The sequence below is a fragment of the Balaenoptera borealis genome (assembly GCF_965194805.1).
Source record: "Balaenoptera borealis genome assembly, chromosome: X".
Classification (NCBI taxonomy): Eukaryota; Metazoa; Chordata; class Mammalia; order Artiodactyla; family Balaenopteridae; genus Balaenoptera; species Balaenoptera borealis.
In genome coordinates, this window is record NC_138881.1 from 100320969 (window position 1) to 100333670 (window position 12702).

The 12702-nt window shown below is 50.7% G+C and overlaps 1 protein-coding gene across 11 annotated transcripts in view; it reads right to left on the reverse strand.

Moving 5' to 3' along the window:
- The window catches only part of SEPTIN6 (septin 6), a gene marked incomplete at its 5' end in the record, with an annotated part of 69141 nt that overhangs the window by 13027 nt on the left and 43412 nt on the right, over positions 1-12702 (reverse strand). For all 11 annotated transcript variants that reach the window (XR_014239574.1, XM_082377272.1, XM_082377274.1 and 8 more), the window contains 2 exons: positions 2753-2921; positions 5809-5905. Coding sequence is in view for 10 of the 11 variants with exons in the window: in XM_082377272.1 (XP_082233398.1) it covers positions 2753-2921; positions 5809-5905 (266 nt within the window). The remainder of the gene's footprint in view (positions 1-2752; positions 2922-5808; positions 5906-12702) is intronic.

A 12702-nucleotide genomic window follows, 5' to 3' on the forward strand; every position in this document is an offset into this window, starting at 1 on the left:
GTGGGACGTGCAAAAGCAGAAGCACAAAGCTGTGGGCACCTGGATTGGCACGTGACAGCAGGGTCACAGGGTGCTGTGGGGTTATGGGGCCACCCTGGTGAACCCGAGAGATATCTGGAACTGGGAGTGACTTAGAACATCTGCTTCTATACCCTGATTTACAGATAAAGAAAGAGGCCCAGAGAAGTAAGGTGACTCGCTCAAGATCACACAGCTAGTTAGAGGCAGAGCTGAGACCGGAAGCTGGGTTTTGTCTCATAATCTAGGTCCTTCCACCTGCACTATGCTGCCAGGTCCTGGCTCTGAAACTGATCACATTGATGAACGATTTCAACAAACACTTGATGAGACTCCACCATGTGCTGGACACAGAAATAAGTGATACTGTGCTAGTCACTCAATATCTAGAGCCAACAGCCACTGTGCCTGCCAAGGAACTCACAGTCTAGTGGGAGATGCCTGGGTTAAGTCTCCCTGCCCCCAGCCTGGACTTAGTTTTAAAGAAATAGGAGTTAGCCTGGTGAAGAGGAAGAGGATGTGTGCTCCGAAGAGGGCAGCCTGTGGAAGGGCACATGTGGAGAAGGAATGGCACACCTGGCTGGAGTAGTGGGAGATGAGATTCCTGAGTGTGGCAGGAGAGAGCAGGCATTGGATGCCATGTTAAGACTTAGATGTTTTAAGCAGGGCTGACTTGATCCATTTTGAAAATGGGAAAGACCACTCTGGGCACTGCATGAAGGACAGACTTTCCAACAAGCCAAGTAAGAAATGACAGGATCTTAACGTCAAGGGCTGGGAAGGAATGTGGGAATGGGAGACATGCGAGGGAAGCAGAACTCCCAGGACTTGGGAGGAGTCAAAGATGATTCTGGTTTTTCGACTTGGGCAACCAGGTGGATGGTGGTGCCATGTACTACGACAGGCAACACTGGAGAAGGAGTACGTTTAAGAGGGAAGGAGATGAATTAAATTTGAGACAGCTTGAGTTTCAGGTACATCCTCTATGGGACAGCCAAGTGAAAATATCCAGTAAGCAGTGGGATCACTGGATTTGGAGCTCAAAAGTAAGATGTTAGCTTGCGAGTAATCTATTTCTAGGTGGTAATTAGGGCTGTGAGAGTAGAAAGAACCAGCTGCAAAGAACATAGAGAGTGAAAGGAGCAGAGGCCATCAGAAAGAACAGGGAAAGGAAGAAGCTGAACAAAATGAACCTGCCGATGAGGCTTCGAAGGAGTAGTAGCGCGCGCGAGAGGGCTGGAACCAGCCGGACCAGTGCTAGAAAAGCCAACGGCAGAGAGAATTTTGGGAAGGAGGCAGAGGGGACGAGTATCAAATGCTATGTTGAGATTAAAAAAAGATGGGACTCAGAGGCCACAGTGGAATTGGCCGTGAGTATGTGACTGCTGACCTTGGAAAGAGGCGTCTGCATTCAGTGGTGCAGTGGAGGTAGAAGCCAGTAAATACAGAACAATTCTTTCCCTTTCCCATCCGAGCCGAACTCCTTGACAGGGCGGAGGCTGGTGACGAGGAGCAGGGTGAGGGAGAGTTTCTTTAGGATGAGAATGTCTGCCTGCAACGTGGAAAGGAGCCAGCAGAGAAAATGTGCAGAGGGCAAAAACGCGGGAAACAGAGGTAGTCAGGGTGGAGCCGACCTAGGAGGGGAGGGGACTAGATGACACCTCTTCCCCCGCAGGTGCAGATTAAAGCTGTCGGAAGGGAAGGAGGGAGAAAGCAAAGGCAATGCCCACCAGAGAGACCAGCATGTTTTCCTCCAACTCCAGGGGCTCTTGGCAGCCCCTGCCCATGAAAGGGGCGTTCACTCGCCCCTCCAGAACCAGGCATCCCCAAAGGAATGGCTATGCTTTGCCCCCAGGTTGGCTTTCTGCTGTGAACAGGTACTGTGGGATCTCAGAGGCCATTTGAAGGCCACCTTATCCCACAAGCATCCCCCTTACTTGCTTATCGAGGCCTGACAATTCCTGAAAGGGGACCTGAGCTCCAATAAAGGACACCACACGGTAATTTACAACGTGGGGCTTACGTCACACATCATGCGTCCAGATCAAACACTTAAACATATAGCTCCCATCAGCATAGTTATTTGAAAGCATTTGAAGCAATGTTTTCAAAAACATTCCTCTTCTCTGAAAGCATCTTAGATTCTGATTTGAAATGTCAATGATTATTAACATCCTGTGGTCAAAACAAAACTTGCCCTTGAACACAAACACTAAGGACGAAAGCGAATGAAGAGCCGGAAGTTCATCAACACTTGTGCGATGACTGCTGCCTGGTCCCATCTGGTTTTGATACCGGGGAGGGGGCTAAAGAACAGACTGGAAACCCGACAGAGCAGAAGGAGCCTGATGTAGAAAGTAGGGCAGTGGCCAGACACAAACTGCCACGTGGAGGAACGAGGCCCGGGCTCAGGGCTCGCAGCTGCCGTGTGAATGCTTGTGGCAGCAAGACAATCGGCCTTGCCATCCCCTGGCCTCCTCCCTGCCCCCACCCTTGTAAGCAGGACAGCAATGCTTACCAAGCCCGTCCTGCCACAGCTCCCCTGGCAGGTGTGCCGAGGCAGAGAAGGGACGGGCAAGTGGAAGTGGCGAGCGACTTAGCCCTGTGGCTCCAGGTCTGGGCACCCGTGCCTCACCTCCCCTGTGAATTCTCCAGGGCAAGGCTTCCCCACTGCCGCCCCCCACCCCCATCGTGTGCGCTGAGCTGAGCTGGGCCGGGCTGGTGGGAGAGGTACCTGAAGGGTTTGCTGTCGGGGTCGGTGTCCTTAAAGCCCATCTCCTCCAGCTTACAGCGGCGGTACAGCTCATAGTGCCGGCTGTGGGTCTGCTCCCGGAGGTCCTCCATGTTGATCCGGATCAGCATCTCCCGCAGCTTCACAAAGTCGCAGTGGGCTTCATTTTCAACTGCATAGCAGCGGTTGGGGTATTGGAAAGGAAGGTCACAAGAAGCAGAAATGGACAAAACGAGACGGGAAATGTCTAACAGTGACATTGCCTTTCAATCTGTGTATATAGAGCTTGCAATTTTGCCTCCTAATTGGCTTTTCTACTAAAAAGGCAAATGAAAAGTTACAAGAATGACAGTAATGGAAAACTGCAATACCATAAAAATATCTAAGAAGACATTCATTAGCACCTCAACCCAAATTCACCCATCAGACATTCACAGGAATGTTTGCTCCGCACCACTTTTAGGACGACGGCAAATGCACATTCAACCATCCATCTGATAACTACTTGCAGAATCTCTGTTCCCAGGATTGTGTGAGGCACTGGAAATTCAGAAACATGGAGTCTTGCCCGTAGGAGCTTCCAGTTTAGTGGAAGAACATAATACAATGCAAAAATTACCAACATGGAGGTATATAGCCAAGGTGCAACAAAAGCCCAGAAAAGCCCGGGGGCCTGAGAACTCCAGGGAGAGTGAAGGCTTCAACAGAGAGCTGACAGACCCCTAAGATGACTCTTGAAGGAAGGCTAGGAATTAATCAGGCAGATAAGGGACTCATCCTTGCAAGATCTCAATGAGGTTAGGCAAGGTTACACAGCTAGAAGTCGCAGGGTTAGGACTGCAATCCAGGTCCTCTAAAGGAGAGACAAAGGCTATGACCAGGTGCCAAAGTCCAAAGAATAAGGGGGAAGAACTAGGACATCAAGAGATGACAGTGACAAGGAGGGATGTGGACCACAGGTGTGGCCCATCTGGATGGTAGAAGCTTCAAAGGAGGTGTTTTTAGAGGGTGGATAATGGCCTGATGGCAGCAATGATGACCAGGACAGAGTGGGCCCCACTTTCCAGCCTGAGTGAACAAGCCCCTTCCTCAAAAGAGTGTGGCAAAGGTCTGCATTTGGGGCAGTGGCCAAGAAGGAGAGAGGTGTGGACCCGATCCCAGCAAAGGGATTTCGGGTCATGAGCAGTGCTCTGGCACGTGTCTCCGGGCATGGCTCCACCTTGCTGGAATGGGGAGATGTGGCCTGACCACGTTGGGACAATAGCATCTGAGATGAGGAACAAGCACAGTCACCCCGGATTCTGTCTCACGGGTCTGGGAGAAGGTCGTGGGGACAGGGAGGGAGACGGGGATGACAGGGTGGGGCAGGGTTGCAGCAGATTGCATTGCGGTCATCAGAGCAATCTTTCCAAAGCCCAAATCAGCTCACATAACCCCTTCACTTAAGACACACTGCCTCTGGGAGAAAGCCCCTCGCTGTCATAGAACATATCAGCGTTAAGCCAGGCAACTCCTCAGGACAATCTCCTCCTCCATCCCTGGAGAGTGGTCCCTGATGGCCAGTCACAAGGAGTGACTCCAAGGCCCCTGCAAGGCCCAGACAATGCATGGCTTCTCTCACTCAAACAGAACCACGAACTCCGACTTGCAAGAAACACTTGGAAAACCCCCTTTGTTGGTTGGGTGTGGGGTGGTCTGAATTGGAGTATGTCATTGGGACCACGTCTGCTAGCTTCTCCTCATTTCACCTCAGGTTCCTGTCTCTCAGACTCCAAAATTCACTCCCAGGGTGGGACTGTTGGTCCAGAAAGCATTTGCAAATGTTCTGGGAGGAGCATCCCCAGCCCCAAATGGTAGAGAAGACCAAAACCTAGCATGGTTCTGATGACCAGCGTTGTCCTTACCCGTGGAAAAGCCAGCTATCGCCGGAGGGTGTCTGGCGTGCCCCAGAGTCTGCCAGACTTTGATGTGATGTGGGCAACTTCCCACCAGCTTCTGGTTGTTGGCTCAGTGGCCGGAATGAGTTTACAGTAAACCAGCCACCCTCTCACACACGGTGCCCCTGCCGTCTGCCGCCCAGCATATGGCTGGAGACTCGGAAGACCAGACACCTCTTACACCCACGGCAATGTCCTGGGCCTTATCCACTGAACTGACTAGTACCAAAGGTAACTTACTTAATATGTGTCAGGCAGACCACAAAAGGAAATTTCCTGAGCCCGTAGGCAATACATCTGTTTTTAATTTGCAAAATAATCATACATACAAAAGAGTGCTTGAAATGTACAATTTAAAGGTTTAAAAAAAAAAAAAAGAACACCGATGTATCCACGGCCGAGGTGAAATATTACCAGTGCCCTAGAAGTCCCTTTGTGTCCCTGATCTCATGCCTCTCCTTCCCTGCAACAAGACTTAACCACTAGCCTGAGCTGGGGGTTTATCCTTCCTTTGTTTTTCTTTATAGTTTTACCACTTATGCATGAATTCCTAAAGTTTAGTTTTATCTACTTTTGGAATCCATATAAATGGAATCATACAGCCTGTCTTCTTCTATGATTTACTTAGCTCAACATTATGTTTCTGAGATGCATTGCTGTAGATGTTAACTATAGTCCATCCATTTTCGTTGCTGAATAATATTGCAGCATTGCATTCCACAATTCACCCAATCTATTTTTAGTGGCTATCTGGCTTGTTTCTAATTATTTGCTATTATGAACAATGCTGCTGTGGACATTGTTGTCTGTCTCCTGGTACACTCAGGCGAGTACACATGCTTTCTCACACACTCCTTCCTACCTTACTCCAAGTACATTTATTTTTGTTTTAAGAATGCCTTCTCCATTACAGACAAAGAGAGCCTGGCTCACCGCAGAGAATCCAGGTATGGAGCCAGAGTTTGCCTGCTGGCAACGCCTCCTGATGTTTGAGGCCCAAGCTGAATGAGTAGAGACTGGGGACAAGTTAGGGACTGGTCACACAGGGGCTGGGGACAAGCAAAGAGACAGACAGAAGGGGAGGATCCCTGAGCGCAGCCCCTCTCCTGGAAATTCACTCACCCTGCACCGTGCCCCAGGGGTACTGCCGTGCCTTCATCATCTTGTTCCCTATCTTCAGTTCTTCTGTGCTGCCAATGACAGCAAACGGCAGGTGGGCCTGGAACAGGAGGCAAACAAAAGCTCTGAACTCCGGGGAAAGGCACTGAGCGACCCCCAGTTCAGCTGCTGGTCATCGCCGGGGCCTCGGCGCTCCAGCTGCAGTGTCCCTCACTGTCACCATCATCAAGACGCCTTTCTTAAGCTCCCGAGCTGTGTAGGGAGAATAGGCCTAGTCCAAGCTTCTGCTGTTCAGAAATTCACAATCGAAGGTAACAAGGACATGGCCGAGTGCGTAGGGAACAAAGACAGTAAATAAGCAGAATAATAAGCAGATACACAGATTAGCCAGCTAGTCAGTCTTCACAGTTGCCGAGGGGAAGAGCCTTTGGAGCGCAGGTGAGTGGGATGAGGAGGACTATGTGTGGAGAGAGACTGAAGGAGAACCAAGGGGCTGGGATCACTGCACCCCCTTCCCGGAGTGTGACAGCGCCGAGAATAGGCACATACGGAGACCACACTGCTGACTGAGATGGACGCTCCTGGTTCTCATCCTTCCCCAGAGCAAGAGCTCGCACTGAACTCCTGAGCCTAGAAGTCAGGTCCCCAAGTATTTACCCACGTGCCCATCCCTGTGAGGGGTTCTGTGTCAGGGGCTGCAAGGGGAACAAAAGGAGTTGAAGACACACTCTCTCACCCTCTGGGAGCTTACACTCTGGTTGGGGAAGACTGAATTACATACCCCAAATCACATGAAACAGAATATGCCCAAGGGCTCAAGTGTATGGTCTGGTGCCCTGCACACAGTAGGTGCTTAATAAATACTCCTTGAATGGCAGTGGCACGACCACAGGAATAGCAGAGGAAAGAAAAGTACAAATGCTTGCAGGGGAGGGGGGTAATGAGGAGCGAGGCCCGGAGAAGAGGCAGCCGCCCCCAGCTGGTAGCGTGGGACCTGGGACACCGGCAGTGCGCCCCATTCCACAGGGAGCCGGCCAGGTTATAAGTCTGAGTCACCACTGGCCAAATGGAAGCACTGAATAAATACTGTTTACAAACCAGGTGATCCTGGGTGGAGTTTTAGCCAAAAGGGCTTTACACAGAGAAGGAAAAAGTTCACTGGAACAAGCTTTCTTAGCCTGCTTGGAGAAACAGGCTTCGATCTCAGATATTCTGACCCACTTGTTCACTCATCCAGTCTACAAATATTTACTGAGCTGCTACTATGTGCCAGGCATTAAGAAGAATACAACGGGGCTTCCCTGGTGGCGCAGTGGTTGAGAATCTGCCTGCTAATGCAGGGGACACGGGTTCGAGCCCTGGTCTGGGAAGATCCCACATGCCGCGGAGCAGCTGGGCCCGTGAGCCACAACTACTGAGCCTGGGCATCTGGAGCCTGTGCTCTGCAACAAGAGAGGCCGCGATAGTGAAGAGGCCCGCGCACCGCGATGAAGAGTGGCCCCCGCTTGCCGCAACTAGAGGAAGCCCTTGCACGGAAATGAAGACCCAACACAGCCAAAAATAAAAATAAATAAATAAATAAAAGATTACTATTTAAAAAAAAAAAAAAAGAAGACTGCAACACCGAAAAAGCTCAGAGCCTGCCCCTGGCGAGTGCACAGTGTGGTAGGGGAAAGACGCACCAACAATGATAATACAGTAAAGGTCCAGACTATGAACAGAGGCTTGAGGGCTGGAGGAACTCAGAGGAAGGAGAAGCTAATTCCGTGGGAAGTCAAAGCAGGCTTCATGGAGTAGGTAGTAGCAATCGTACTAACAGGACTGGGGGCTATGGACCTGATACTAGCTGCAGCTCTGCTTCCCACGTACCAGGTGCTCTACGTTGCATTATCTCATTGAATCTTTACAACACTAGGAGGTAGGTATTCTTATTATCCCCATTTTATAGAAGAGGAAACTGAAGTCCAGAAGGGCTAAATGACTTGCCAGCAGCCACACCATAGTAAGAGGCAGAGCTAGGGGTGGAATCCAGGTCTCTCTGACTTCAAAGCCCACCCCTGCTGGTCTACCACTCCCTTTTGGGGGGTTCGAGCAGCAGATGAGGGGAGCACTCTAAACCTCGGGGGTGAACTGGCCATGCAAGGCCAGATTGTAAGAGGCAGTTGAAATCTGATCTCACAGCCAATCCTTCCTTTCCATTCTCCTCTAACTCTGCACCCCAAGAATGTTCTTCAGAGTGGAAGAACACAGGCGTTAGTCAGGAGCTCAGACCCAGGACATCTGCTAACCCCCCGAGGTGCTTGGCCATCCAGCTGAAGCAGCTCCCCCTTCACCCCCTCTCAGCTGCTCTCCAATGATCATCTCAGGTGTTCCCACACCCCTTCCCACTTCAATGACTGTCCCTGAAATGGGGACAGAGGACAGAGGGAAAGATGAGGTTATGGATATGGAAGGTGGGTGAGGGGTGGAGGTGGGAAATGTTTCATCAGTCCTAGCAGGGGACCAATCACGAGGGTCATTGGGCGTGCGACATATGGAGCATGGGGTGGGGGGCAATGAAATCCTGAAAACTCAGCCTAAGTGCCAGAGCGTCTGTGACCTCTGCCAGCTGGCTTTGCAGGGGCGTCATCTGGACACAATTCATTCCCCCTCAGAGACCCAAGACACGTCGGGAGCCTCAAATCCACCCCCAAACACTTTCAAGGAAAAGGCTGCCCCTCCTGCAGAGAGCCCGAAGCTTCAGTCACACGAAGGCGCAGCCTTGGCAGAGGGCTAGACCGAGGGAGGAAAGGTTGCATCATTCTCACGCATCCTGGGCTCTCGGCTGAAAGTGATGGAGGAGGAGGGCATGTGAAGTGGCAAGTACTTCTCTGGCCTTAAGAGCAAAAAAAGAAAAATAAATCCAAGAAGAGAATAAAGGCATTAAAAAATGTCAGTATTCCCTTGGGTCTGTTATTTTTATCTCCAAAAGACACTGTTAGTTAGAATGCCAGGGTCACTTGCTTTCCCTCCTCCTTAAACTGCTGTCATTTTATCCTTCCCCGCTCTAAAACACACAACCCCTGCCACGGCAGCTTCAGAGGGCTCCCGAGGCCTCCCACACACACTCCTTTGCAACTGGCATCAAAGTCTGTTCTGATAAGTATATGCGAGGATATCATTTCCGAGTGCTCCCAGGCAGATTTCATTTGATTCTACAACAGGCTTACAGGGCGGTTAGTGTAAACCCCATTCGTGATTTGGAAAACTGGTGCACAGAAGAGTTAACCGAGTTGCCCAGGTCCCTAAGTCCCGTGCCCAGATCTTCCCAGGGAGCAGTGAGGACACCACGCTGTAGCTGCCAGCCTCTCCCAACCACCCAGGGCTGGAAGTCAGCTCAGCTTTAACCATGAAGGACAGGAAATCATGGGGCCAGCTCTGGCCCTCTTTCTGCTGCTCTTGAGAGACTGATGGCTCTGAAAACCAGAATAGAGTCGAGCAGAGCATGGAGAAGGTAAACCCTCCAACCAACCCCACCTCCAGGGCTGATACTTTGTATGTGTGGGCCCAGGGAGGAGAGGGTAGATGCAAGACGGCGCAGCTGCTGAAACCTGGACAGGTTCCTAAGGGGACTCCGTGTTACCCTCTCTCGCCCAAGAGACCTCGGATGCCCCAGTCTCAGAAAACTCCACCAGGAGATAGTCCCAAGCCTCCTCCTGGGAGTCTGTTCCCAGACTCACTACCTTTGCAGCCTCATATGTACCTTAAATTCCTCTCGGGACATTTTAAAGTGTTTGATGATCCAACTGGCATGATTATTCTATTCTGGTTCCACGACACCCATTCTACTAGAGAGGTTAGATGACCATCCCCCTAAGCCTCGCGAAATAGAGTGTCAGGACCACCGTTTATCTCTCATCTGATAATATCCCGAGTGGGTGTGGCTTCCTCCCAGGGGGACAGTATTTCCCAGTCGTGCTGCCGGCTATGCTGGCCTCCATTCTAGGCTCCTACCAGTGACCGAGAATTGTCTGATTCTCTTAAGTCAACCCTTGGTGGTGATTCCCACAAAAGTATGTGCCAACAATGGAAACGGCACTGCTGCCTCAGGAGGAGAGACAGGCTTGTGCCTATGGGTCTCCCTGTGACCCTCCCGGTCACCAATGCGCTCTCACTGGGCCCAAATGCCTTTGCGGGGGCCAAACCCAAGACCTCACAGGCAGCCAACCGACTGAGCCGAGTCGAGTAACTGGGCCTAGTCCCTGGTCCCTGGCCATGGTTTGAACCATTCAAAGAACAACATTCGATTTGAACCACATAGCAATTTTAAGAATTAAAGTCTACAACCTTGAGAGCTCTCAAAGCATAGGTGGAAAGGAGCACGCAACAAGACCTCTCCCTCCCTTCTCTTTCCCCTCAAGCTGAAATAAGGGTTTTCAGAGCCACCCAGAAGCCCAGGGGGAGGCTAGACCTCACGACTCTCATTTCCTGCCATGCAAATCCCTAGTGGGGAGCTGCAGGATGACGGGCGGCTCTTCTGCACTTGGGCAAGAGGCTTCTTCCACTCTTCCAATCCAGTTCCCATGACAATTGGCTGGGGTGGCCGAGGCTGTGAGGCTGGAGTCAAATTCAGAACTGAAAGGCCAGCACCCATTCCTCCTACCAGCCAAGCCCGGCTCTCTGATGATGCAGCTTCATATGCACGGCTTGTCCGAAGACCCAGTTTGACGCAGTTGCTCCAGTGGCAGGCAGGCTCAGCAATCCTGTGTATATATTTTATAGCAGCAACTCCCCACCCTTTCCCCATCACAACACATGCAACACACAGCGTTCACATGCACGCCCCCTCCCGTGCACATGCCCAGCTCAGGCACGCTAGCTGTGAGCCACCCGTCTTTCTCACTCAAAAAAGCCTGGGGGAACGCAAGGGAACGAGTGCTGAGTGATGCTGTTACAGGGATAACCCGGAATACACTCAAATTTAGTTTTTCAAAGTAAAACACTGGACTAATGTAAGAAAGGACTCAGAACCCCTTCACAGCCAAAACAGCATGGTTGAGGACTGCTGCTTCGTAGCACGGGAAGTTTCTGACCTTGAGGCCAAGGCTGCCCGAGCTTCAAGCAAGGGCCCAGAGCTAAGTTGAGAGCAGAGCCCAACGTGATTGCCACTCCTGACCCACAATGCAGCCAGAGGTCGTTTTGTGTGATGCCCTGAGATTGCTGAGGACTCTTTGCCCCTTTCTGTCCTTAGCAAAGCAAACCACAAGACCGAAAGCTGCCTAGTGACTTATGGAATCCACGTTCAGAAGGTATCTATGGGGCTTGATGTTCTGAGGTGACTAGGCGCTTCCAGACATCAGTGCCTGATGATGCTTCTCTCTAGGCTCCAATTTTCTTGCAGACTAGGCACCCTTTCAGGTTTTCTCATCATGACAGAAGCTGGTTTCCATCAGAACGCCCTGACTGCTGGAGAGGATAAGCACTCATCTTTTTTTTTAGTTTTTTAATGCTCATGACCGGTCAGAGAGGCTACAACTCCACCTCCCACAATCCACACAGCTCTACCCTCGGGCCAGATTTGTGTCAAAGATGATGAGGGACTTCTCATCACAAACATATCTCGGGTGTATTGATGGGCAGGAAGTCAGGCGAGACAGTGACTTGCTGCCCCGCTATGCTAATTTGTTGGCCGATTCACAGGAGGTGGCAGCTGATGCTCTAATGATAACTTAGGGGGTGGCGGCAGCAGGAAAGTTTTCTAAAAATGGCTTTTATTACAAGGCTTTCCTGAGTTTGGCCATACCCAGGCATTATGTCATTAGGAAAAACTGATGCCTCTCAACAGAGAAAAAGAAATCTGTTCCCAAAGCAGAGGCTTTCTGCAAGCTATTATCTGTCTCCTTGAAATCACAACATTGAAGATTTCGCAGCAACAGCATCAACACATTGTAAAGAAGCACAAGGAGCCATTTGACTCCCTGCCTTCTTCATTACTCATTCCTCTAGTAGGGGGAGTGGGGGAGTGAGAGGAAAGATGGCAAGCGGTTGGTTGTGGGTTTTTTTTTCAATTCATTCACACTTAATAAAGCAAAGCATAACCCTGAAATTTAAAAATAACATTTCTCTAGTCACCAGAAAAATTGGAGGCTACATGTCATTTTTCCTCCCAGGGGCAAAGGGCTTGATTATCTGAGTACAGATTAGCTTCGAGTCTCCGAAGCCAGCCAACTTTTTCAGCCTTGCCTTCTTTCGCCGCATCCATTGGTCAGAGACAAAGACCGTTTGCCTTTCCAGCAGTCCCATGGGGGCTGCCTGGCCTAGGCCAGTGTGGCATCAGAGAGGAGGGTAGAAGGAGAGGTCTGAATCCCCTGGAGTCAGTCTTTCCCTCCCTCAGTCTCTGGCTATTAATCTCTGCATCTCTGAGGAGAGAGGAGCTATTTGCTTCTGGATTCTTTCTCACAAATACCTGAGACTCGGATAATGAAAGTTGACTACACTAAGATGGATGGTCATGTTTGACTGCTATTTGGTAAAATAATAATAATTAAGAGCAAATGGCCAGGGCTTCCCTGGTGGCGCAGTGGTTAAGAATCCGCCTATCAATGCAGAGGACATGGGTTCGAGCCCTTGTCCGGGAAGATCCCACACGCTGCAGAGCAACTAAGCCCGTGTGCCACAACTACTGAGCCTGTGCTCTAGAGCTTGCGAGCCACAACTACTGAGCCCGCGTGCCACAACTACTGAAGCCTGCGCACGTAGAGCCCGTGCACCACAACAAAGAGAAGCCACCGCAATGAGAAGCCCGCGCACCGCAATGAAGAGTAGCCCCCGCTCGCCGCACCTAGAGAAAGCCCACGTGCAGCAACAAAGACCCAACACAGCTAAAAATAAATAAATAAAATAAATTTTTAAAAAAAG